General features: G+C 47.8%; 1 protein-coding gene across 1 annotated transcript in view; it reads left to right on the top strand.

Moving 5' to 3' along the window:
- The first annotated feature begins 490 nt into the window (after window positions 1-490).
- LOC142254307 (receptor-type tyrosine-protein phosphatase eta-like) overlaps window positions 491-27,193 on the top strand; it is a 91,320-nt gene continuing 64,617 nt past the window's right edge. The window contains exons 1-5 of the mRNA XM_075325355.1: window positions 491-521; window positions 1,934-2,164; window positions 10,169-10,444; window positions 14,197-14,466; window positions 21,203-21,475. Coding sequence (XP_075181470.1) covers window positions 491-521; window positions 1,934-2,164; window positions 10,169-10,444; window positions 14,197-14,466; window positions 21,203-21,475 — 1,081 coding nt within the window. The remainder of the gene's footprint in view (window positions 522-1,933; window positions 2,165-10,168; window positions 10,445-14,196; window positions 14,467-21,202; window positions 21,476-27,193) is intronic.

The raw sequence follows: 27,193 nt of genomic DNA, 5'->3' as shown, positions 1-27,193 counted from the left end.
AAAAATAAATTTACACAGCACCTTTGCCAACAGTTTTAGATTAAAAATCTACTATTTTATGTATGCGGTTGCAGAGGCCAATATATTTCCTCCTGTTATCTACAGTCATGAGAAGGTGGATAGGACGCACCTACTGGGGTCGTGGGGCGCTCGTTACCAGGCCGGTTCTGTTCTGGTCGGATGTCGTGGCGGCAAGGCCCGGTTCCGTGACCCTGGTGGTGTCGTTTATATGGGGAGTTATTTACAGGTACCTGTACGTGTGGTACTCGGACAGAAATAGCCGACGCTGCGGGATGGGACCGCTGGGACAGATGGTGACACAGCTGAATTGGAATAGCTCTCCACAGGTAGAGCTGGGCCCCAGGACTGTTGGGAGTAGTAGTCTTTGTAATTGATGGTGGGACTTAACGTTGGGGAGCAGGACTGAGGACTCCGCTAATAACTGGAGAACACATGGGGGTAGTTTCCTTTACCTTTTACTTAGTAGTTGATGGTACAGGCCCGGGAGACTAGTCCAGCAGGTAATGGAGGTCCGGTCAGCCTGGAAGCAATGGAGGGAATCCACCTAGCCAGGTGGGTTGGAAGCCTTCCTTCTTACGCTATAATGTGCGGGCCACTGTGGCTTGGAGCTACACTGCGGCCCTCTTCCTCGTGATGATAATAGTTCTTACCCGTATGGCGGGCAGCACGAGCCTTTTACAGGTACCACTCCTTCGGTCGCGGCTACTGGCTCTACTTTGCTGCTGTGCCTCCAGGTGTTCTGTGGGGCCAGAAGACTTGCAATCTCCTGTACTCTGGGTTTAGCTGATGGGACTTTAGTACCCACGCAGCCTAGGACCCCGGTATCAAGTTCTATGCACTTGGCCCTGAGAGAGCTATGGTGTTGCTCTCTTGCCAGAGACCGTCTCCACCCTTCTCCTGACTTCTTCTGACTAGTTTCACTTTCTGTGTGTGTGTGTTTGTCTGTGTGTGTGTGTGTGTGTGTGTGTGTGTTACTAACTACTCCAAGCCAGAATGCATAGGGAAGCTCCCCACAAACTGGGTTCTTGAGCTCCCCCTTCTGGCCTGGAGTTAGGAAGTGCTGGTGCACCTAGCATAGGGGACCCCCCCTTTGCTTCCAGGCATAGCATTGCCCCCAGTGAGAAGGGTAATGTTACTGTGGCAACCGGACCACTGGGGTGCCACAGATGTAACGCTAGCCACTACCTTACAGAGTCGCATGGGTAGTCAGGAAAGCTGGGGTCTGGTAACAGGAGGTCACTTATAAGGGGTGATTAGGAGCATAGTCAGGTCACAATCTGAGGGTCAAAATACCAGGAGAGCACATAGTAAATAAAGGCAGCAAGCAGAGAGAAGTTCACTAACGGTCCTTGGTCAGAATACCAAGATCAGAACAAAAACAGAAACACAAGCTACAGCAGAACCAGACAATACAACTGCCAGAGTTCTGGGAGAGTATGCCCAGTAAAGAAGCCTGAGCATTTACCTGGAAGGTGGAACAGCTGAGTAACCAGCACCTCCCAGAACCAACCTGGACTCCTATGACTCCTGAGTAGTAACCAAGCATGACAGCATGTGACCGGCGCTTGCCGCAATGCCATTGTACTGTATTGCACTGTACTGCAGTGTGACGGATCCGGCAAACCGGCAAAATGCCGGATGTGTGAAAGCCCCCTAAGCGTCGCAGAGCATCTATCTCCAAGTCTGTGAGATGCTCCGCACAGAGAATCGTGACAGTGGACAAGTGAAACACATGATGGCTAGATCAGTCTTGTGTTTTCAGTTTTTAACTATGGAGACACGAAAGGTTTACCTGGAAGCTGTACACAGAAAATAAAGGTTTGGGGTGTTTTTTTTCCAAAGCACACCATTTGCAAATCTGTTTATTTTTTCACTATAGCTGATTATATATTTTATATATATTTTCTTACAGAAATACCTGAATGCCAAACAATCGTCATCGAGGCGACCACCTCGGAGATCACCATCACTGGGCTGGCTGGGGGATTCTTCCTTCAGAATATAACTGATATAAGTGGCTCCTTGATCCAGGCATCTGATGGAAGCTGGAATAACACGTCCCTCATGAGCTTTGTGTCTGGTACACAGTATGTGATCTACTATGGGAACGACACAATCAGCTGCTGGCGCGACATCACCACCGGTAAGTTGGATCCAGACAATGAAGTGAATAATAAATAATAGACATAAGGAGTTAAGCTGGTTTCACATCAGTGGTATTTTGCCGCAATGCCGAATCCGTCACCAATGTGGTACAGTTCAATACAATTCAATGGAATCACGGCAAAATAAGATCACATGTGACCGCATGTGATCTTAAAGAATCTGACACCAGGAGAAACATATACATTCCTATAAAAGAGCTGCCGATAACATCACCGAATCCGACCCGGTGTCAAATATGAGCTACACAGGTGAGGACGGAAGCGAGAAAATGTGAATTATTAATTGTGTCTATAAAGCTGCTGCTACATAAAATTACATTATAGATTTTGTATACAAGATAGGGTAGAGAGGGGGTTAATGCCGCGCATCAGCCGAATGAAGACGTATATTGTTGATGAAGATGAGTATTCTTTTATTTCATAGGTCTACGCGTTTCGAGGTGAAAAACTCTTCCTCAGGACCAGTGCATCAACAACAAGTCTTGTTGTTGATGCACTGGTCCTGAGGAAGAGTTTTTCACCTTGAAACGCGTAGACCTATGAAATAAAAGAATACTCATCTTCATCAACAATATACGTCTTCATTTGGCTGATGCGCGGCATTAACCCCCTCTCTACCCTATCTTGTATGCTCATCCACGTGGGGCTGCACCAGACGCCATTATCTCATGCGCACTAGTGGTTGTGACTGTCACAACTGATCCAGGTGAGTGTATATTTTTCAGGTATACCCCACCGATCACTTTGGTGTTACACTATCAGCAATCCTTATTTTCAGAATTATAGATTTTGTAACAGTTTAGGGGATTGATAGAAGAAATTTTCCAGCGTATCCATCCAGAAGGTTTCAATAAAAAGTAACTTTTATTTAGAAAAGTTCAGACTTGAGACAATACTTAATCATGCAATATTAACTACAGCGGTATTTCTACCTCTTTCCTGCTTTTTGAACGGCTTTTTCTTAGAGGTATTAATTGCGCTACCCTTATCTATTGGTATTTTGTCTTAACCAAGAATTTTAAATTCACTAATATTCTGGATTATTTAATAGTTGCATACGCAAACTTATATTCATGCCTATTTTTTACATCAATTATACTGTATATGTACCACCCCCATAGCAGCAGCTGAGCCACTCGGATCCAGAGCCGCAGTGGCTCGAGGGGTCTCCGGATCCGGGGGGTCCGCGCGGACACTCGAATTAAAAAGGGGGGATATGTACAGGGTTTTTTTTGGAAAGTTCGTGACGCCACCCATGGTGCGTGGTAAGGTGAGGGACCACCGCTGCCGTTGGGGATCCCGGTGACGATGGTGTGGCAGCCTGATGTTTAACCCCTCCGTGGGTGGGGGGTTGGTGTCCCGGGGCCCGTTGATGATGGACGGTATTTGGGTGCCGTGGGGGGATAGGAACAGGGGTTTCCAACGTACTCACTCAGTCCCAGAATAACCACACCGACAGCTTGTAAACCAGAATTCTGAGCACCACTGCAGCCTGCGGGTAGCACGCCTGAATCCGTGCCATTGGTGTTGCAATTGGTCTGTTGCCCTGTCCTGACCTTAAGCGGGCTTTACATGCTACGATATTAATGATTTATCGTTGGGGTCACGTTGTTTGTGATGCACATGTCACGCTCCCCGGCGGGTCCCCTGCCACGCTCTCCGGCTCCCCTGCCTCGCTCCCCGTCTCCCCTGCCACGCTCCCCGGCTCCCCTGCCTCACTCCCCGGCTCCCCTGCCTCGCTCCCCGGCTCCTCTGCCAGGCGTCCCCCGCTCCACAGCCTCCAGGCCCCATCACCTGCGGTCCCCAGGCGGCCCGGTCCCCGCTCCCGGCGTCCGTCAGCAGCTCTGCTCCAGCCCGGCTCTCCTGCCTCCTGTTCACCGCTCCCTGCTCTGGCTTCTGGCACCCGGGCCTCGCGCATGCGCATTAGGGCGCGCGCGCGGTCATTGACCCTCTCTTAAAGGGCCAGTGTCCTCCAAAAGGATATTGAAGAATCAGGTACAGGGTATATAGGGGGATCCTTTCCAAGTGGGCGGGGCCTGTTCTTCGTGTTTTGCTAAGCTAGGAGTCAGGTCTCCTTGTGTTTTGTGGTATACTTACCTATCTCTCTCCTAGAGCCGCTCCTGCCTCGCCAACCGGTTCTGACGATACCCGAACCCCGAACGGTGACGGTCTGCCATCCCGTCAAGTTCATACCATCTCCGATCCCTGTGGTGACCCGTCTTCTCGCTCCGTTGGTTCCGGACTCTGCCTGATGTCATCTCAGCCTCCGAACCTGAGCTCCGTCACCCGGACTACCTTCAGTGACTCCGTGGTCCCAGGGACTTCTACACTCCTCTGAACGGACTGTCCTGCTACCTGTAGTGCTCCGGCTACCGGGCACCTTGCCCTCGGTGAGGTGTTCAGCCCATTGGATCCACCTCCTGGGCCTGCCTGTCCACCTGGCCCTAACAGTAAGAACAGGCCATGGATCCCGCCGAAGCACTAGCGGCCCAGCTGGGCACCCTGCAGCAGGAACTCGTACGACAGCGCGAGACCCAGTCCCGCATGCTGGCCTTCATGTCCTCTGTGGATACCCCCCTGCACACGCTGCAAGCGTCTGCCACGTCCCTGGCATCTCAGGTTACTACTGCACAGTCCACGGCCACAGTTCCCGTGGCGGCTACCTCGGAAGCTTCTAAACTCCGCCTGGCCTCTCCACCCCGATATGCCGGAGATCCCAAGACCTGCAGAGGATTCTTAAACCAGTGCTCCCTCCATTTCAAGCTGCTTCCGCACTTGTTTGCCTCTGACCAAGCCAAGGTGGTGTTTGTGATGTCCCATCTAGAGGGTGAGGCACTGGCCTGGATGAACCCCTTGTGGGAAAAGGAGGACCCTGTGACCACTAACATCCAGGACTTCCTGCAGGCATTTAGAAACACCTTTGACGAACCCGGACGTGCCGCTGCATCCGCCTCATCACTCCTCAGGCTACGTCAGGGGACCATGACGGTGGGGCAGTATGCCATCCGCTTCCGCACTTTGGCCTCAGAATTGGGGTGGAACAATGAAGCCCTCACTGCCGCCTTCTGGGAAGGACTCTCCAGCCGTATTAAGGACGAGCTGGCAGGCCGCGATGTTCCTTCCACCCTGGATGCCCTGATCGCACTAGCCACCCGCGTGGACCTCAGATTCCAGGAACGATCCAAAGAGGTGTCCCGTGAGAGACGTCCGATACGGCATTCCTCTCCTCCGCAGAAGCCCGCCGTTCTTCAGTCAGCGTCATCTGGTGTCTCTGTCCACGAGCCCATGCAGATTGACCATTTGCGGCAGTCCGAACAACGCCGAGCAGAATGGCTCGCCAAGGGCCTCTGCTTCTAGAGGGCACACACCTTCTATGCTCCTGTCCAGAGAGGCCGGGAAACTCCAAAGCCTAGGGTTGGTAGGAGAGGCCACCCTAGGTGCTGGGACTCTCTCAGACCCGGTTATGTGGACTGTTCAAGTAACAACGGGAGAGACGCGGTTCACGGCCGAGGCGTACCTCGATTCCGGGGCAGCAGGCAATTTCATCCAGCAGGCCACGGTGGACAAGTACCAGGTGCCTGTTACTCCACTCGACAAACCCCTCGTGATTGCCTCTGTAGATGGGAGACCCCTCTCTGACACCATCTCGTGGATCACCAAGCCGGTGGAACTACGTATCGGTGCCCTGCACACCGAGAACATCGCTCTCTACGTCCTCCCACACATGTCTCATCAAATCCTGCTGGGACTCCCCTGGTTACGGACACACGAACCGTCAGTCAGCTGGTGTACTGGTGAAATCACCCGATGGGGCTCCTCTTGCCACGAGAACTGTCTGAAGACTATACAGCCCATCCGACGACCTCCGGTTCCGGAGTCCCTACCGGGACTGCCCTCGGCCTATTGGTCCTTCGCGGACGTCTTTGATAAAAAGGAGTCAGAGGTACTTCCGCCACATCGTCCTTATGACTGTGCCATCGACCTACTCCCGGGAACTACACCACCTCGAGGACGGATATATCCGCTGTCTCCTGCTGAAACAAGGGCCATGTCTGCCTACATCACGGAGAACCTGGTAAGGGGATTCATTCTGAGATCCTCCTCTCCTGCGGGAGCAGGCTTCTTCTTCGTTAAGAAGAAAGAGGGCGACCTACGCCCATGCATTGACTACCGGGGATTGAACCAAATCACCGTGAAAAATAAATACCCCCTGCCGCTCATCCCCGAATTGTTTGATCGGCTTAGAGGAGCTCGTGTGTTTACCAAGTTGGATCTTCGGGGTGCCTACAACCTGGTCCGCATCCGCTCTGGGGACGAATGGAAGACCGCATTCAATACTCGCGATGGGCACTATGAATACTGTGTGATGCCCTTCGGCCTGTGTAACGCACCAGCAGTATTTCAGGAATTGGTGAACGACGTGTTCCGGAACCTTCTCTACGTCTGTGTGGTGGTGTATCTGGATGATATCCTGGTCTTCTCTCCGGACCTCCAGACCCACAGAGAGAACGTGCAGCTGGTACTACAAAGACTGAGAGAGAATCGTCTGTACGCCAAGTACGAGAAGTGTGTCTTCGAGCAGTCTTCTCTTCCCTTCCTGGGTTACGTAATCTCCGATACCGGTCTGCAGATGGACCCGGAGAAGGTCTCTTCCATTCTCAACTGGCCCCCTCCTTCCGGACTGAAGGCAATCCAACGCTTTCTGGGATTCGCAAACTATTACCGTCAGTTCATCCCTCACTTCTCTGCTCTGACTGCACCTCTCTCCGCCTTGACCAAGAAGGGGGCTAATCCAAAGGACTGGTCACCTGCGGCCGACGCCGCGTTTGGCTCCCTGAAACAGGCATTTGCTTCTTCCCCTGTGCTCCACCGTCCTGAGTTAAACCGACAGTTCACCTTGGAGGTGGATGCCTCCTCCTCGGGAGCCGGAGCAGTGCTCATGCAGAAGTCCTCCTCCGGGAAGATGGTTACTTGCGGTTTCTACTCCAAGAGCTTCTCAGCGCCTGAACGCAACTACACCATCGGTGACCGAGAGCTATTGGCAGTCAAACTGGCTCTGGAGGAATGGCGCTACCTTCTGGAGGGAGCAGTGTACCCCGTGATCATTTACACGGACCACAAGAACCTGGAATACCTGCGGTCCGCTCAGCGACTGAACCCACGGCAAGCCAGGTGGTCCTTGTTCTTTGCCAGGTTCGATTTTCAGCTCCATTTTCGACCCGCGGACAAGAATGTACGAGCAGATGCCTTGTCCAAGTGTGGTTCCAGACTCTGCCTGACGTCATCTCGGCCTCCGAACCTGAGCTCCGTCACCCGGACTACCTTCAGTGACTCCGTGGTCCCAGGGATTTCTACACTCCTCTGAACGGACTGTCCTGCTACCTGTAGTGCTCCGGCTACCGGGCACCTTGCCCTCGGGGAGGTGTTCAGCCCAGTGGATCCACCTCCTGGGCCTGCCTGTCCACCTGGCCCTAACAGCACATCCAGCGTCATTAACGATATCGCAGCGTGTGACACTTATGTGCGACCTAAAACGTTTCCAAAAGTGGCAAAAATCGTTTGCCGTAGAGAGGTCTTCCTAAAACAAAAAATCGTTTTCTTCTAATTAGCGATGTTGTTCCTCGTTACTGCGGCAGCGCACATCGCTGTGTGTGACACCACAGGAACAAGGAATAACATCGTACCTGCCTCCACCGGCAATGAGGAAGGAAGGAGGTGGGTGGGATGTTTACGTCCCGCTCATCTCCGCCCCTCTGCTTCTATTGGACGGCTGCCGTGTGACGTCGCTGTGACGCTGCACGACCTGCCCCCTTAGAAAGGAGGCAGATCGCCGGCTAGAGCGACGTTGCAGGACAGGTAAGTCCGTGTGACGGGGGTAAGCGATTATCTGCGCGACGGGCAGCAATTTGCCCGTGTCGCACACTTGACGGGGGTGTGTACGATCACTTGCGATCTCGCTAGCGAGATCGCAGCATGTAAAGCCCTCTTTAGTCTTTGTTGGACCCGTTGGTATGAAACTCTCCGGGTCCCGCTCACCCGTATGGCTAACGGAGTAAGCTTGCTCTCAGGGTTCACGCGTAGGATTTCTTTGGACTGTAGTGGGAAAAGTCCTATCCCATCGGTGCGCTAGTAATGCAAGTGTAATGCGATCCTCGTTTGTCTGCACCCATTCAAGTCCATGGGGCGAGAGAAAGATTGCACAGTACTCACAGTACACCGGTACACTGCGAGTGCAGGGCGATAATGGCAATAGCCGGCAACAGAGGAGAGAGGGAGATAAATCCCTCCCCTCCGCAGCACCGGCCCACCCCTCCTCAGAGCAGACTCAGTGCCGACTCGCCCCCTGCAGCTGTGTTCCGATCGCATGATCAGACCTCAGTCGCAGTGACACTCGCATGACACTCGGTTCCTGCTGTGCTGACAGCGTGAGCCAAGTGTCATGCGAGGATCGCAGTAGTCCCCCGTGTGGCCCCGAACCTTCAGATAATAAATGTGCAGGAATTGCCACAAGTGATTTTACCACGAATTGCCACCATTTTATGTGCTCCACATGCATTTGTCACACTGCAAAAACTCATGAAGCTGTGCATACGCATATAAATAATTCTGCGTGTGATATCCTGCTGTCAGATTCCCTTTAACCATTGCAAAATTTTTATATTCTACAATAATTTTATGTTGTTGTTTTATTTATTGCACTGGTGAATACTTTTCTTTCCTCTCATGGTCTTTTCAGAATACTTTCTAGATCAGCATAAAATATACTGTCAGTCACAGGTTAGCAAAGTGTAAATGCCTAATTAGTCATCTAGACTTTTAGAAACTATTGTCTGTAAAGCTGCAAAGATTGTGTGACGCCCTGGACTAGCCAGGTAGTCACAGACATAACACCACACACACCCCTTCCCCTAGACAGTCACACCAGTCAAACAACAACCCTTGTTGCCTCCCTCCAGGGTCTGATGTCCACACCAGGTGGGGCGGAGCCAGGTGGTTGGCCCCACCCACCGAGGAGTTCACAGGTCTGGAGGCGGGAAAAGTGACAGATTAAGTTTGGAGGTGAAAGTGAGAGGTCAGAAACTGTCGGTGTCTGGGTAGTGGCCCAGACACAAACAGCAAGGTTGGCAGACGGTGGTGGCTGTCTGCAGGAGTTAGTGGATCTCTGTAGAGCCGTAGGACCGGGGTCGGGCGTTGACCCGCCGGTACCGAACTGGGGAGTGGAGTGAAGCTAAGCACTCAAGCAGGGCCATCGGACCCCGACTAGGCTTGGAGCCGCCGACAACAGTCAAATCCAAGTGTGACAGGAACCCCAGGGGTTTCCCAACAACCAAGACCCGACAGAAGGCAACAGTCCACACCGTAGGATATACAGCCACCGCCATAGGCTAGAGATCCAAGGGCCAGCGCCTGCAGGCAAAACGGGCTCCTACGGTACCTATACGCCGGGGAGCGGACTACCAGGGGGCAACCACAGGAGTCAGAACATTCTAACAGGTGCAGGGAAAGACAGCCACCATCAGCCGTCCGGGGAGAGTACAAACACAGCAGCCTGCTGCGGGACCCGTCCATCCAGCCGTTTGGTTTACCAGAGACTCTGTCATTGACTGCCTGAGTGAGTACACCAGTGCCACCAACCCCTACCCACGGAGGGGACAACATCCTAGCTGCTCCCTACCATCACTCCCGGGATCCCCGTCACCAGCAGCGGTGGTGCCCTTTATCACCACAACCCGTGGGTGGCGTCACGAACTATCTCCCAAAACAAACCACCCCCTTTTCACTCGTTGACGAGGAGCACTGCTCGAGTCCCCGGGTCCGGCCCACTGCTCGAGCCACCGAGCAGCAGCAGAAGCCTCGGACCCGAGCGTGGCGAGCGCGTCCCCTCCACCCGCGACAATTGTCTCTAAAAAAAAACAAATCTGCAGTGACGAGCAATATTTGTAATTTCTGTTAATTGTGTTATATGTTTTTTTTCCTTCAAGAACCAATGTCTGTGAAATCTCTGCAGATCGTCGATGTAGCCTCATATTCTGTGTCTCTGACGTGGAGTAGACCCGATGAGTATCAGACATCTTACAGCTACAGAATCCAGACCATTGTCACCTCATCAGCCACAATGATAAATGAGATAATAGTGACAAGTGAATCAGCGACAATAATTGATCTGACACCAGGAGAAACATATACATTCCTAGTCTATACAAGAGCTGCCGATAACATCACCGAATCCGACCCAGTGTCAATTACGAGCTGCACACGTGAGTACAGGATTGCTGAAATTGGTAATTTAGTTAGAACAGCACTCAGCTGCCTGAGGATGGATAAGTGATGGGCGAACCCAAACTGTAAAGTTCGGAGGCCGTACCGGATACTAAAGGCCGCTTTACACGCTACGACATCGCTCAAGCGATCTCGTTGGGGTCACGGAATTTGTGACGCACATCCGGCCGCTTTAGCGATGTCGTTGTGTGTGACACCTATGAGCGATTTTAAATCGTCGCAAAAACGTGCAAAATCGCTAATCGGTGACATGCCCCCCTATTCCCAATTAGCGTTGCTGCTGCTTGTACAATGTTGTTCGTCGTTCCTGTGTTAGCACACATCGCTATGTGTGACACCGCAGGAACGATGAACATCTCCTTACCTGCGGCCGCCGGCAATGAGGAAGGAAGGAGGTGGGCGGGATGTTACATCCCGCTCATCTCCACCCCTCCGCTTCTATTGGGCGGTCGCTTAGTGACGCCGCTGTGACACCGAACGAACCGCCCCCTTAGAAAGGAGGCGGTTCGCCGGTCACAGCGTCGTTGCTAGGCAGGTAAGTAGTGTGACGGGTCCGCGCGATTTTGTGCGCCACAGGCAGCGATTTGCCCGTGTCGCACAAACGATGGGGGCAGGTAGACACCCTAGCGATATCGGTAACGATATCGCAGCGTGTAAAGCGGCCTTTAGTTTCCGTGCACAGACCCCAAACACGGACTTCTCGGAGAACTCTGTGTTACTGTTTAGGTTCAGCTATAATAATTAATATATTATTATATACATTTTGCGGATAATTTAAAAAAATATATATGAAAATGAAAGAAAATAAGGAATAAAGCAGGAGAGTTGTACAAAGAGTCTCTCGCGTGGCTGTAACACTACTTCCGGGTCTGCTCATTAACCCTCATACATATTCAATGCTTCCCCCACCCGCCGTCAGTCCCAGCGACTGTGACTTGTTGCAGTCAGACCATGCCCCCACCCTGTGTGACAGCGTCTGTTATTGATTGAAATCACACACGCAGTCTGAGTCCCTATTGTGGTGTAAAAATAAATAAATTTGCCGTAGGATTTCCCTGTATTGTGATACCTAGTGCAGATAAAGCCCATGGCTACAGTCTGCAGCCCCCAGCGTGTGTTTATCTTGGTTGTGTATCAAAATAAGAGGGACCTTATGTGGCTCTTTTCCTTTTTTTAAATTTACATAAATACTATAAAAAAAACGGTGTGTGGTCCCCCCCCCTCCCAATTTTGATTCCCAGCCATGATAAAGCCGACATCTGGGGGCTAATAATCTCAAGATGCCCCCCCCAGACTAAAAACAGCAGCCTGCAGCTGCCCAGAATTGTCGTATCCAATAATGTGACAGTTCCGACACTTTAGGCTACATTCCCACTTCCGTCTTTTTGCATCAGTTGCAATCCGTCGCCTTGAGGAAATACGGTATCCTGCAATATATTTTGCAGGAATCCGTTTTTCCCCATAGACTTTTAATTTTATGGAAAAACTTACCTAGCATTATAATTCTCCAGGTCAGTACAATTATGCAGATGCCAAACATGTATAGTTTGTGTTGTATGTAAGTGTTTAAAAATAAAAATGAAAAGATTTGTAAAAAAAAAATAATAATTTTCTGGTGTCACCACTTTCTGAGACCCGCAATGTTTTCAATTTTCAGTATATACAGCTTTGTGACAGCTTATTTTTAATACCCTGAATTGATAGTTTTTAGTAATATACGGTAATTTTGGGATAGATAGAATGTTTTGATCGCCTTATTACCTTTTTTATCTGTTGTTGCAGTAGTAAAAAGCTTAAATTCTGGCATTTATTATATATATATATATATTTTTTTTTAATGTTATGCTGTTTACCGATCAGATTAATTTAATTTTATACTTTGATAGATCGGACTTTTACGAATGCATTGATGCCAAATGTGTGCAATTTTTTTCTTAATTTTTAATGGGAGAAAAGGGGAACTTTTTATATATATTTTTATTTCTTATATTTTTGAAAACACTTTCTTTAGTTTTCATTGCATTTGTTAGTCTCCTTAGGGTACTTGAACCCTGCTATATACAGTAATACAAAAGTATTGCTGTATATAACAATGCAAAGTCAAATGAGGGAAAAACCGGCTCTACTCCCATGCGATATTCGATGTGGCATATGGTGGACTTTCCAGACACACACTGATAGGATTCCGGTGCTGCTCTACTTTCAAGCACTAGAAGTAAAGTTTGTATAAATACAGTAAATATTTTTGGGTTGTGGAACGAATTGTCTGCGTTTCAATTATATCTTATGGGAAAATTCGCTTTGATATAAGAGTAACTTGGATTAAGAGCTCACGCCCAGAGCCAATTATGCTCGTAATCCAAGTATAAAATTCACAAATTCATTCCTACTGTACTACAATGCAAAATTAGATTTTTAGCAAACAATTGATAAATAATTTGAGCCACCCCTGCCACGTCACGGAAAATCTCAATGGGGGGGGTCATACTCTATATTATATAATTTACGATTGTGCCATACGGCCCCCTAAATATTTTAATAAGCAGAACCATATAAACGCAACACATATACCTGTGACATCTCAGAACTGCTCCCATGTTGCAAAGAAAGATAACTGAGAATAAAGGCAGTCCAGGTGCCAGCATATGCAGCAAAGCCACGCACACCAGCACAATGTCAGAACTGGCCTTCACAGTGTCTGACCATATGTGTTGCTTTTATATGGTTCCAGTGGTATCTTCCCAAGCGGCAGCGGTGCACTGGGACTTTTGGTTCACCTGCAGCATGTGTCTGTAATGACTTTACAAAAAATCATCCAGCACCATGATTCCAGCGGACCTGAGTGAGTACATGGTCCTCCCCTGCTTCCAACCAGCCTGCGCATCCCTGCACCCCACCATCCAGAGTCCCGGGACCCTCCCTATCCGTGGAGGGTAACGTCATCTGGCTGCCCCATTCCATCACCCCGGGTACTCCCACAGGCAGCGGCGGTACTCCCTGTTACCGCACACCACGTGGCGTCATGAACTATATATCTCCCATGTAAATATTCCACTTTTACATTTGAGAGTGGCCCTAAGCCCCCAGGTCCGGAAACCCTCGAGCCACGAGTAATCACCCCCGGATCCGAGCGGTTCGACTGCTGCAGAGGGGCGGCACAGTTAAAGGCTCCATTAGTCGTCTTTAGGTTTTTAAAGAAAAATTTAGATGAGAAAATTTGAATTTCAGGTCTTTTTTTTTTTTTCTTCAGTAACACTACTAGCTTATTTTCTGGGGGGGGGTGATTTTTTTTTTTCTAATTTTTTTTTAGAAATGTTCTAAGTTTAATGCTTTTTTTTTTTTTTCTCCCCTGCAGTTCCACTGTTACCTTCCTCCTTCTTACTAAATAATTACAAGTCGGTTGATCTGATTATAGCCTCATGGACAAAACCAGCAGGAAAAGTGGATTATTATAGGGTCAATTTTACAGGAGCCGTCACTAAGAGAATACAGACTCCTAATCTGCAATTGCTACTCTCAGGATTACTACCAGGCAGAGAATATAGAGCCACTGTACGGACTCTCAGTGGCGGCTGTTACCAGACATCTCCCATAGTCACAGAGGCCACATGTGAGTATCATCAGGTTTACTACATTACAAACAAATACATTTTCAGTGATTTCTGGTTTAGTATCTCACTTATCTAATAATATATTTATATGCTCATTTGTCTTTGATATTTATACACAGATCCAACTCCACCAAGAAACGTAACTTTTGGTACACTTCAGACAAACGACCTGACATTATCTTGGTTGGAGCCGGTAGATATGACCGGTGTGACTAAGTCCTATAATATAGGCTATGGGATATCTCCATCAACTACCTTATCCGTGACAAGCACCACAACAAATGTCGCCCTCCAGAGCCTGATATCTGGGACTAATTACTCCATATCTGTGGTAACAGTCGGAGTCCGGGGGTATCAGAGCTCTCCGGTCACCACATCCGTCTATACAAGTAGGTTCTATGTGTTCTTTCCAAAGAAGTGAACTTTTCTTCATATTTTATATCAAAGTTTAGACTAAAGGCTGCTTTACACGCAACGACATCGCTAACGAGATGTCGTTGCGGTCACGGAATTTGTGACGCACATCCAGCCTCGTTAGCGACGTCGTTGCGTGTGACACGTACGAGCGACCACTAACGATCAAAAATACTCACCTAATAGTTAATCGTTGACACGTCGTTCATTTCCCAAATGTCGTTGCTAGTTCAGGACGCAGGTTGTTCTTCGTTCCTGAGGCAGCACACATCGCTATGTGTGACACCTCAAGAACGATGAATAACACCGTACCTGCGTCCTCCGGCAATGAGGTGGGCATGACTTTCCTGCGGCTGCTCTCCGCCCCTACGCTTCTATTGGACGCCTGCCGTGTGACGTCGCTGTGACACCGCACGAACTGCCCCCTTAGAAAAGAGGCTGTTCGCCGGCCACAGCGACGTTGCCATGCGGCACAATACGGTGCTAATGCAAGTCTATGCGGGAAAAAACGCAACCGGCGGCAAAAAAAACGGTTGCGTTTTTTCTGCAAAGCACCGTACTGTGCCGCTCAGCAAAAAACAGATGTGTGAAAGCAGCCTTAGCAGCACATATAAATGTGCCGCCCGGAGGCCTCTGAGTTCCCGGTGGTGGCTCCGAGTGGTGACGTGGCCGTACCGGGTGCGGGGGGCGACAGGCTTTTTGTAATGGGGAGTAAAAATAATACTTAAAAAGTGGAGAAAGAAAAATAAAATAAATAAAGAGTTTATGATGCCAGTGGGGATGTTCGGCTGTGATCTGGCCGGGCACTGCTAATGGGCCCTAGGAGTTAGGTTGTGATGCGCAGTGCCAGAGGGTTGTCCTCTTCCCCCCCCCTAACTAGGGCTGGGTCCTGGGGGATGTATTGAGGTAGGGATGGCGAAACAGGGAATAATTCAGTCAGAGACAGGACAGGGAGCTTTCACCCTTTACTGGAGCTCAGCAGAATGTTAACACAGCATCCATCCTTCCTCCTTCCTGCCCTGATGGGAGTTTGGCTTCTCTGCTGTATGGTTGTAGTGTACTCGTCCTCTGCTGCCGTTTCCCTATCTGGGAATAGGTATCTTGGTATCCTTGGATTTCCAAGAGAAAAACAATCCAGATTTGTAATCTCTTCTGGCGAGCTGGTGACTGGAATCCTGAAGGAAGACTCTTTAGTTATTCTAGAAGTTTCCAGACTCTCAAGTGCCACTGTGCTACCAGGCAAATGTCACTGCCCCTTATAAAAAGGCTGCAGTCTCTCAGTTCTGTCACTGGCCTTGAAGGCACCGATGACCTAGGGACTGATACCCTGACAAGTGTATCTTGCCCCTCCAGAGGTTTCTAGAAATCACCTCAGGACAGGACCTCGCCTTAGTACACTCTTCTCTTCACTTCACAGGATGACAAACTGCCACTGACTGAAATTTACCTCACAACTAAGCTCCTCCCCTTTCTCCTTCTATGGCTCATCACTCAAGAGTTAGGCTATGTGCCCACGGGAGCTTGTACCTGTGGATATATCCACAGGTACATCCACAGGCTTCCCACAGCAGCTCCCCGGAATACGCAGCTATCCATAGTATCTCCGGAAAACCTGCGCACATTCATGCGACTTACCTGTGGAAGTCCTGGCCTCTATCTCCATAGTGGAGAGCCGAGATTTCCGCAGGTAAATCCACATGAATAATTGACATGCAATTACTTGCGGCTGTGGGACATCCGCAGCATATTCCACAGCCACACATACCGCAGCATGGTCACAGACACTCCCCATGTCCCATAGGATAACATGGGGAGTGTCTGTACTTGCTAAAACCTGTGGATTTATCTGGAAAATCCAGATAAATCCGCAGGATTTCCGCGGCAATATCCGCAGATACAAGCTCCCGTGGGCAAAGGGCCTTAGTGTTCTTTGAAGAGACAGCCTAACTAAGGGAGTGTATGTAAATGTACAGTACAGACCAAAAGTTTGGACACACCTTCTCATTCAAAGAGTTTTCTTTATTTTCATGACTCTGAGAACTGTAGATTCACATTGAAGGCATCAAAACTATGAATTAACACATGTGGAATGAAATACTTAACAAAAAAGTGTGAAACAACTGAAAATATGTCTTATGTTCTAGGTTCTTCAAAGTAGCCACCTTTTGCTTTGATTACTGCTTTGCACACTCTTGGCATTCTCTTGATGAGCTTCAAGAGGTAGTCACCGGAAATGGTCTTCCAACAGTCTTGAAGAGGTTCCCAGAGATGCTTAGCACTTGTTGGCCCTTTTGCCTTCACTCTGCGGTCCAGCTCACCCCAAACCATCTCGATTGGGTTCAGGTCTGATGACTGTGGAGGCCAGGTCATCTGGCGTAGCACCCCATCACTCTCCTTCTTAGTCTAATAGCCCTTACACAGCCTGGAGGTGTGTTTGGGGTCATTGTCCTGTTGAAAAATAAATAATGGTCCAACTAAACGCAAACCGGATGGAATAGCATGGCACTGCAAGATGCTGTGGTAGCCATGCTGGTTCAGTATGCCTTCAACTTTGAATAAATCCCCAACAGTATCACCAGCAAAGCATCCCCACACCATCACACGTTCTCCTCCATGCTTCACAGTGGGAACCAGCCATGTAGAGTCCATCCGTTCACCATCACCATCTGTATCGCACAAAGACACGGTGGTTGCATCCAAAGATCTCAAATGTGGACTCATCAGACCAAAGCACAGATTTCCTCTGGTCTATTGTCCATTCCTTGTGTTCTGTAGCCCAAACAAATCTCTTCTGCTTGTTGCCTGTCCTTAGCAGTGGTTTCCTAGCAGCTATTTTATCATGAAGGCCTGCTGCACAAAGTCTCTTCTTAACAGTTGTTCTAGAGATTTGTCTGCTGCTAGAACTCTGTGTGCCATTGACCTGGTCTCTAATCTGAGCTGCTGTTAACCTGCGATTTCTGAGGCTGGTGACTCGGATAAACTTATCCTCCGCAGCAGAGGTGACCCTTGGTCTTACTTGGGGCGGTCCTCGTGTGAGCCAGTTTCTTTGTAGCATTTGATGGTTTTTGCCACTGTGTGTCACCCTGGGCAAGCCAGGGGTCACAGGTCACACACCACCACACCCCACATCCCAGGTAGGCACACCTAAGCTGAACCAAAAATCCTTGTTGCCTTCCTCCAGAGGCTGATGATTCACACCAGGGGGTGGGCCAGGCGGTTGGCTCCGCCCACCAAGGAGCTCACAGCTCTGGAGGCAGGAAGTGTCAGGCAGTTGAGCTCAGGGCGAGCTTGTGTAAACAAGATTAGCCCGGGGAGGGCAAGAGTGAAGTCTAGCTGAGGGCTAGAGTAAACAACAGAGAAGTGAAAGTGGAGGAAAGAAGAGTAGTAAAGGAGGAAAGCAAGAAGTGGAGACGGAGCAGAGAGTGTGCAAAGCCTGAAGAGCCCAGCTTTGTGTAGGGCCAGAACAGCAAGGTCAGCGACGGCGGTGACTGTCCGGAGGGGGACCGTTTGGAAGTTCCTGGAAGGACCCCGTTGGCTGTGTGCCCGGTGGTCTGGAGCAGTGTTCCGAAAGACAGTCAGCACCAGGGCAGGGGCCTCTCGGACCCCGGCAAGGCTAGGAGTCGCCAAATTTGTCGAATCCGTCAGTGAAGGGGACGTAGATTCCCCCAACAACCAAGTCCCGATTGAAGGCAACAGTCCAACCTGTACAACAGAGGCACCGCCACCGCCAGGGCACCAGTCTCTGAGGGCCAGCGCCTGCGGGCAAAGTGTAGTGCTCCTCCGGCCCAGCTTGAAGCCGGGGAGTGGGTTACCGGTGGGGACCCATCGCAACCAACCGTACATACAGGTGCAAGGAAGAGGGACATCACCGTCACCTACCGGGAAAGCAAAGCAGCCGTCTGTGGGACCGTCCTACCAGCCGTTTGGTTTACCGTACAAACTGTGTCCAAGTCTCAGGCTGAGTGAGTACCACAGTGCCGCAAGGCACAGCGCTGTCCCCGCGTCCCTGCGCCCACCAAGCCCTGCACCTCCCAAGCCATCACCGGGCCCCGGGATCACCAACCCCTACCCACGGAGGGGCAACACAACACCTGGCTGCTCCCCATCACCATCCCCGGGATCCCCGCATTAAGCAGCGGTGGTGCTACACATCACCACAACCGTGGGTGGCGTCACGGACATTATCCCAACATCCCAAACCCCCCTTTCACTCACGGGCGAGGAGTGTCGCTCGAGAAACCCCGGGATCCGGCCCACCGCTCGAGCCACCACTGAGCAGCTGCCGGACCCGAGCAGAAGGGGTGAGCGCGGTGTGCTGACACCCTCCTCCCCGCCCGCGACAACTGCACTTGGGGACACTTTCAAAGTTTTCCCAACTTTTTGGACTGACTGACCTTCATTTCTTAAAGTAATGATGGCCACTCGTTTTTCTTTACTTAGCGGCATTTTACTTGCCATAATACAAATTCTAACAGTCTATTCAGTAGGACTATCAGCTGTGTATCCACCAGACTTCTGCACAACACAACTGATGGTCCCAACCCCATTTATAAGGCAAGAAATCCCACTTATTAAACCTGACAGGGCACACCTGTGAAGTGAGAACCATTTCCGGTGACTGCCTCTTGAAGCTCATCAAGAGAATGCCAAGAGTGTGCAAAGCAGGGATCAAAGCAAAAGAAGAACCTAGAATATAAGACATATTTTCAGTTGTTTCACACTTTTTGTTAAGTACTTCATTCCACATGTGTTAATTTATACCTTTGATGCCTTCAATGTCAATCTACAATTTTCAGTCATGAAAATAAAGAAAACTCTTTGAATGAGGTGTGTCCAAACTTTTGGTCTGTACTGTATGTTTTGTTGTGAGCAGCAGAGATAACCTAATTCTCTTTCAGGCTTACAATACATGTTAAACAGATGGCAATATACATGTAGTTATGTGATATTATTTGTGGCGACTAGGCACAGGGCACAAGATACACACAAGTATACATTTGTTTGTACGATCCCTTCGCCTACATTGAGACATCCATGTGACATGTTCATGTGCTGTCTTATATGTTTTTAATTGGACGGCACACAAAGCCAGAGAGTTGATCCATACACACGAGTTTTTAAAATTTGATTTGTCTCTCCGAACCATGAGTTGTATCCCATTCTCCTCTGCTTTGCAGATAGGACTTGGTCATTAAAGCCCATACGGATTCATGATAAACTGAAACACTCTGAATACATACTGTGTACGTCATCAAAGATTCATCTAGAATTCATCCGTTTTTAACTAATAAGTTAAGAGTGAATTGATAAAAAAAAGTTCAGTGTACCTGCTTTAGTGAACAAAAAAAACAAAACTAAGATGAGACCTGAGGGGAAAAAAAACTGCTCCATTTCTCTTGGATAAAAACACACAGATGTGTGAATGTAGCCTAAAAGATAGTACAGTATCATTGAAAGTTTAGCAAGTTTTTAAAGGAGTTGTCCGACATTAGCTTAACAAAAATTTTTGAGTTTATCTGTGCTGTATTGTCATATAAATCACACCTACATTGTTATTTTTTGTTTTCTAACTTTTGTTCCTCTTGAATTATCCCTTTATTCTCTGCAGCTCTTATTTACATTCAGATCCAGCAAACATGACCACTTCCTGTGCTGAACCTCAGTCAGAGCTGTCACCACCCACCACAGTGTCCAGCCCCTCCCCAGTGTCCAGCCCCACCCCAGTGTCCAGCCTCGCCCCCTGCCCGCCCCCTGCACACACATTCCCTGTCAGTATTCTTCCCCAGCACCTGACCTGGTATCACTACAGCATTGCAAATAACAGCCCCACATCGGGCTCTGCACCGCACACGCACAGATATGGCTCTGCACCACACACGCACACATATGGCTCTGCACCGCACACGCACACATATGGCGCTGCGCTGCTTCTCATCAGCACTTTCAAATGTACCGGCATCTGTGATCTGTGATCTGTGATCTGTGATGCCGGTACATTTGAATGTGTGATCCTGAGCAGGGGCCCGGTGCTGGAGCTGACACCATGACAGCTGCCGCCAGGCCCCTCCCCCAGGTCACGGACCCCACAGCAGTGCAGGGGGAGGTTACTGGAGAGTAAAAGAGGTGCGGGGGAATGTGTGGGAGGGTGCAGGGAAGGGGGGCGGGGCTCATCACACTGTAGACACCCAGCAGGGAGGCGACATGCTGTTCCACATTTGCTAGATTCTCTCGCACCCATTCAAGTCTATGGGGCGAGAGAAAAATCGCCCTGCACTCGCAGTAAACCGGTGTACCGAGTGCAGGGCGAGAATGGCAATAGCCGGCAACGGAGGAGAGAGGGAGATAAATCCAAAGCCGGCCCACCCCCCCGCAGCTGTGCTCTGATCGCAAGATCTGACCTCAGTCGCAGTGACACTCGCATGACACTCATCTCCCGCTGTGCTGCCAGCGTGAGCCGAGTGTCATGCGAGGATCGCAATTGTGCCCCGTGTGGCCCCGGCCTTATTCATTTGTTGCACATTTTTACACTGAGCAATGATGGGGAGCAATTTCTCGTGCAATAGTCAGTGTAAATGGCCCATTTAGGTATCTGAACTTTCAGAAATTAATATTGTCTAAAAAGCTGTAAAGATCGCCTGACACTTTTAAAGAATTCTACAGTGACGAGCAATATTTGGAACTTCTGGTAATTTTTTTTTTTTTTTTTTCAAGAACCAATGTTTATACAATCTCTGCAGATCAGCGCTGTGACATCAGATTCTGTGTCTCTGAGGTGGAGTAGACCTGATGAGTATCAGACGTCTTACCGCTACAGAGTTCAGACATTCAACTCATCAGCTGCAGTGATAAATAATACAATAGTGACAAGTGAATCAGCGATAATAATGAATCTGACAGCAGAAGAAACATATACATTCCTAGTCTATACAAGAGCTGCCGATAACAGCACTGAATCCGACCCGGTGTCAAGTACGACCTCCACAAGTGAGTACAATTTAGTTAATTATGGAAATACATTTTGTTAGGACTGCACTCAGCTGTTATTGTCAGGGACATAAATAACGAATGTACGCATGCCACCGCCACCGCGCTTTGTTGCAGGCCATTGAGAACCAAAAATGAATGGGATGCACAGATCTAACAATTACAATCTTATGAAAAAATGTTGATACAAACACAAATTTTGCTTTTCAGTTTGCTGCTTCAGTATTTTTCTACTTCGCGTGTTTCTATTGTTACTGAAGGACAATTATCAGCATTCCATAACTTTTTAAACTTTTATTGACAAAAACCATCAAGTTTATGTATAGACTTTATACAGTTAGGTCCAGAAATATTTGGACAGTGACACAATTTTCGCGAGTTGGGCTCTGCATGCCACCACATTGGATTTGAAATGAAACCTCTACAACAGAATTCAAGTGCAGATTGTAACGTTTAATTTGAAGGTTTGAACAAAAATATCTGTTGGAAATTGTAGGAATTGTACACATTTCTTTACAAACACTCCACATTTTAGGAGGTCAAAAGTAATTGGACAAATAAACCAAACCCAAACAAAAAATTTTTATTTTCAATATTTTGTTGCGAATCCTTTGGAGGCAATCACTGCCTTAAGTCTGGAACCCATGGACATCACCAAACGCTGGGTTTCCTCCTTCTTAATGCTTTGCCAGGTCTTTACAGCCGCAGCCTTCAGGTCTTGCTTGTTTGTGGGTCTTTCCGTCTTAAGTCTGGATTTGAGCAAGTGAAATGCATGCTCAATTGGGTTAAGATCTGGTGATTGACTTGGCCATTGCAGAATGTTCCACTTTTTTGCACTCATGAACTCCTGGGTAGCTTTGGCTGTATGCTTGGGGTCATTGTCCATCTGTACTATGAAGCGCCGTCCGATCAACTTTGCGGCATTTGGCTGAATCTGGGCTGAAAGTATATCCCGGTACACTTCAGAATTCATCCGGCTACTCTTGTCTGCTGTTATGTCATCAATAAACACAAGTGACCCAGTGCCATTGAAAGCCATGCATGCCCATGCCATCACGTTGCCTCCACCATGTTTTACAGAGGATGTGGTGTGCCTTGGATCATGTGCTGTTCCCTTTCTTCTCCAAACTTTTTTCTTCCCATCATTCTGGTACAGGTTGATCTTTGTCTCATCTGTCCATAGAATACTTTTCCAGAACTGAGCTGGCTTCATGAGGTGTTTTTCAGCAAATTTAACTCTGGCCTGTCTATTTTTGGAATTGATGAATGGTTTGCATCTAGATGTGAACCCTTTGTATTTACTTTCATGGAGTCTTCTCTTTACTGTTGACTTAGAGACAGATACACCTACTTCACTGAGAGTGTTCTGGACTTCAGTTGATGTTGTGAACGGGTTCTTCTTCACCAAAGAAAGTATGCGGCGATCATCCACCACTGTTGTCATCCGTGGACGCCCAGGCCTTTTTGAGTTCCCAAGCTCACCAGTCAATTCCTTTTTTCTCAGAATGTACCCGACTGTTGATTTTGCTACTCCAAGCATGTCTGCTATCTCTCTGATGGATTTTTTCTTTTTTTTCAGCCTCAGGATGTTCTGCTTCACCTCAATTGAGAGTTCCTTAGACCGCATGTTGTCTGGTCACAGCAACAGCTTCCAAATGCAAAACCACACACCTGTAATCAACCCCAGACCTTTTAACTACTTCATTGATTACAGGTTAACGAGGGAGACGCCTTCAGAGTTAATTGCAGCCCTTAGAGTCCCTTGTCCAATTACTTTTGGTCCCTTGAAAAAGAGGAGGCTATGCATTACAGAGCTATGATTCCTAAACCCTTTCTCCGATTTGGATGTGAAAACTCTCATATTGCAGCTGGGAGTGTGCACTATCAGCCCATATTATATATATAATTGTATTTCTGAACATGTTTTTGTAAACAGCTAAAATAACAAAACTTGTGTCACTGTCCAAATATTTCTGGCCCTGACTGTATTTACTGGGTTGATCTTATTTTACAAGATTTCTGTAATTGGCAGCTGGATATCAGCTTCTGGACCAAATCGTGTGTTGACATTTTCATGTCTCAATGCTCAGATTTTATCACCATTTCTGGGATTTTGTTTGTCCTTCTGCTTTTTGAGGATCAATCACAGGTTCTCAATGGGACTGAGATCTGGGAAGGTTCATTGTCATAACCCTAAAATATCAATGTTTTGTTCACTTAGTTATCGCTTTGTCTTGTGACGTCGTCACCATCAGGTTGGAAAAACCATCATCACCAAATTGCTCCTGGATGGTTGTGTCATGATCCAGGACCGGTATTCTCTGCTCCAGAGTTTCCTAGACCCGGCTTGGTCATGTCAGGGGTTAACTCTCATCGTCATCATTCTGGTTTCAGGAGACACTATAGCTGGGCACTGCACCAGCATTCCAGTGCTGGTTATAGTTTTGCTCTGCAGCCTGTGATTGGCTCTGGTGAGATTTCCTGTTCGATCTGACTCCTTGTTACCGTGCCCTGACCTGTACCCTCCCCCGTTCGTCCGTCTCAGTCCCAGATTTCCCGCTCTTGTCAGTTGTTTACCCATCTTGGCTCATCCTCCTTCCCATGTTTGTGTCTCGTCACCCTCCGGTCTTGTCTACTGTTCCCTTTGCCATACCTGATCTCCCGGCTTCCGACTTCGGTTCTGATTTCTGACCTGATTTTGATCCTCCCTTTGCAGTGACTTGACTTTCCCGGCTAGTCACTGACTGCTTGACTACTCTATTGGCCCCTGGTGGTTTGCCTATGAACTGCATGCTGAAGTTACTCTGCTGTACTTCAGCCTTCTTTCTGTTACAGTGTTACTTTGACTCTCCTTCACTACTCTGCTGTCACCTAGTGGGGAATATGCTGTACTACGTCTTACCAGCTCTTTGTACAGCGTGACAGGTTGGGAGAAGTTGTTCTCGGAGGATTTTTAAATCTCATTTTTTATTCATGGAAGCCTTCTTAGGCAAAATGTTGAGGAGCTCATATTGACTCCATCTGTCTCATTATAGTGAGTGGTTCTGGCTGCGGTTTTCATCTGAATCATTTTTTTTCAGGGATTTAGATGGAAAACCTCAGGTAGGAGTTTAGTGCAGATCACATGATGAAAGTAAACTGAGCCTTATTCCAATTTTTGGGAGTCAGAATGAACAAATCAACCGCCATTCAAGAATTGCTTTTATTTATTTTTTTTTTACACCATTCACTCTGCAGTATAAATGATAAAATTTATATAGGTTTTTATGATTTGCTACTTTTGCATACAAAAAAGCGCTTTTGTTACAAAATAAATTTATTTGCATCGCCGTTTTTTGAGATCTATCATTTTTCAATTTTTCTGCCAACAGAGTAATTTGTGGGATTGTTTTGGGCAAATGAGTTGAAGGTTTTTATTGGTGCCATTTTAACCCCGTCACCACCAGGCTATTTTACATTTTTCATTTTCGTTTTTCCTTTTCTTCTTTCAAGATCCATAACATTTTTTATTTTTCCATCAATATAGCCACATCAGGGCTTGTTTTTTGCAAGACGAGTTGTACGTTTGAATGACACCATTCGTGCTGCCCCATATTGTACTGGAAAACAGGAAGAAAAAAAATCCAATGGCTGTGACATTGTAAAAAAAGTGCAATTCCAAGATTTATTTTTTGGATTTCTTTTTATTTACAATGTTTGGCAGTATGATTCCTCAGGTCAGTACAAGTTTGTAGATAACAATCATGTATAGTTTTACTTTTATCTAAGTGGTGACAAAAAAATTCAGACGGTTGCTCCCGCCGTATTTTGACTGCCGGTCAGGTAAAATCAGGCAGCTGGGGCCTGGGATTCTCAGTTGCCCACAGCCGCTCCTGAAAATGGTGCATTGTTTCTTAGCGCCATTTCCAGTCACTTTACCCGGCTCATCTAGTGGCCCTGGTGGCGGTGGCACACTGGGTAATAAAGGGGTTAGTACCAGCTTTGTATTCTCATATGGTACTAAGCCCGAAATTCATGGTGTCACACCAAATTAGACATGACAACCATGAATTTCTAGTAAACAGTAAAAAAACACAACACAGAGAACATTTTTTTTATTAGAAATAAAACAAAAAAAGCATTGAGACTCCATCTTTATTATAATAAAATCCTTAGTCCGACATAGTCCACAGGGAGAGCAATGTCAGCTCTACTTCATCACTCTGTACAGACTATACTTGTGTCTATACAAAGTGAGAAGCAGACATTACAGAGCGAGAAGCAGGCTGACAGTGAGGGTGTGATTGCACCTGATTGCATCACCCCGCAAAGCCTGATGCTCTCAGGACAGGAGCACCTCAGCTGCATAGAAATACATGCAGCGGACTTCTCCTGTCGGGAGATGGTGCACCGTTATGCGATGCGACACTTGCACAGTGACAATAAAAGTTCAGTTAACAGGACCTTTGATTTAGTCATGTGACCAGCCTGTAAGCCAATTTCTGTACAACATTCACGTCAGACTGGTCACATAACTATGACATCATGGAAGGTCCTTTAGGCAGTGGTGCTTACCGGGGGGCACAGCAATGATCAGACGCGGAAGCAGAAGCGGCCGGGAGATAGAGTCTGCAGGACACGTCGCGGGACCTGTAAGTATAATCATAATGTTTTTTTAATATTGTGCTTTTTTTGTTTTTACAGCCCCTGGACCCGAACTGTACCCGATCTGTAACACGAGCTTCCCAGGAAAGCTCGGGATCATGTACACGATCATTATGTGATCAGTACGATCCCTGATCTTTACCGTTCGGCATCGCCCATCACTATTTACCACGGCTCTGAACAGCAGAAATATTTTTCTCCTGTGAATGACGGTGCTGTGTCGGCATTCACAGGAAGTGAGTAATGAAAGCGACAGGGGCCATCAGCTGACCCCCGCATTGTCATAGCAACAAAGAGGTACCCCGTGATCACATCACGGGGCCGCCGATGATGGTGGGGAGCAACGCTATCCCCGCGAGTGGATGTTAGATCCCTCTGTCAGAGTTTGACAGCGCTATCTAACTAGTTAACAGACGTGGGTGGATCACTGTGCAAGCCCGCATACGACCTAGGACATACAAGTATGTCCTAAGTTGTAAGGGGGTTAAGGTACGTAACGTTTTTTGATTACTTTCTAAATTGACAACTGGAAGTAAGAATGAACAAGAAAATGGCAATTCAAATAGTTTTTACTTTTTTACGCTGTTCACGGAGTGTTAACACTAGAACTACTGGACTCATGACACCTATATAGAAATACATAGTACAAAGTAGTCAAAATGACTACCTCAGTAGTTCTAGTGTTAAAAGTGACGTGACAGCTTTATTCTTTGGTTCAGTACAATTACAATGATACCACATTTGTACAGGTTTTTTTATATGTAGTGCTGCATTCGCACACCAACAACAGTTTTTTTTAGAAATAGAAAATTGTTTATGCATTGCAATATTCTGAGACCTATAACTATAGTCATTCCTTCCACGGATTTTAATAGTTTTTGATAAGTGCAATTTTATAATGTCTATCGAATCTTGTAATGTACAAATACTTCACACATACTTCTTACAATTTGTGCCAGCAATTTACATGATTGGTTTCTAAGTTGATTTAAGTTAGAAAATAGGATTGTTTAGTAAAAGATAACCTGGGAGATAAAATCCTAAAACGAGACAGTAGATGAAATTACAAGAATG

This window comes from Anomaloglossus baeobatrachus, chromosome 10, assembly GCF_048569485.1.
Source record: "Anomaloglossus baeobatrachus isolate aAnoBae1 chromosome 10, aAnoBae1.hap1, whole genome shotgun sequence".
Lineage (NCBI taxonomy): Eukaryota > Metazoa > Chordata > Amphibia > Anura > Aromobatidae > Anomaloglossus > Anomaloglossus baeobatrachus.
This window is presented reverse-complemented; position numbering and strand designations above follow the sequence as displayed.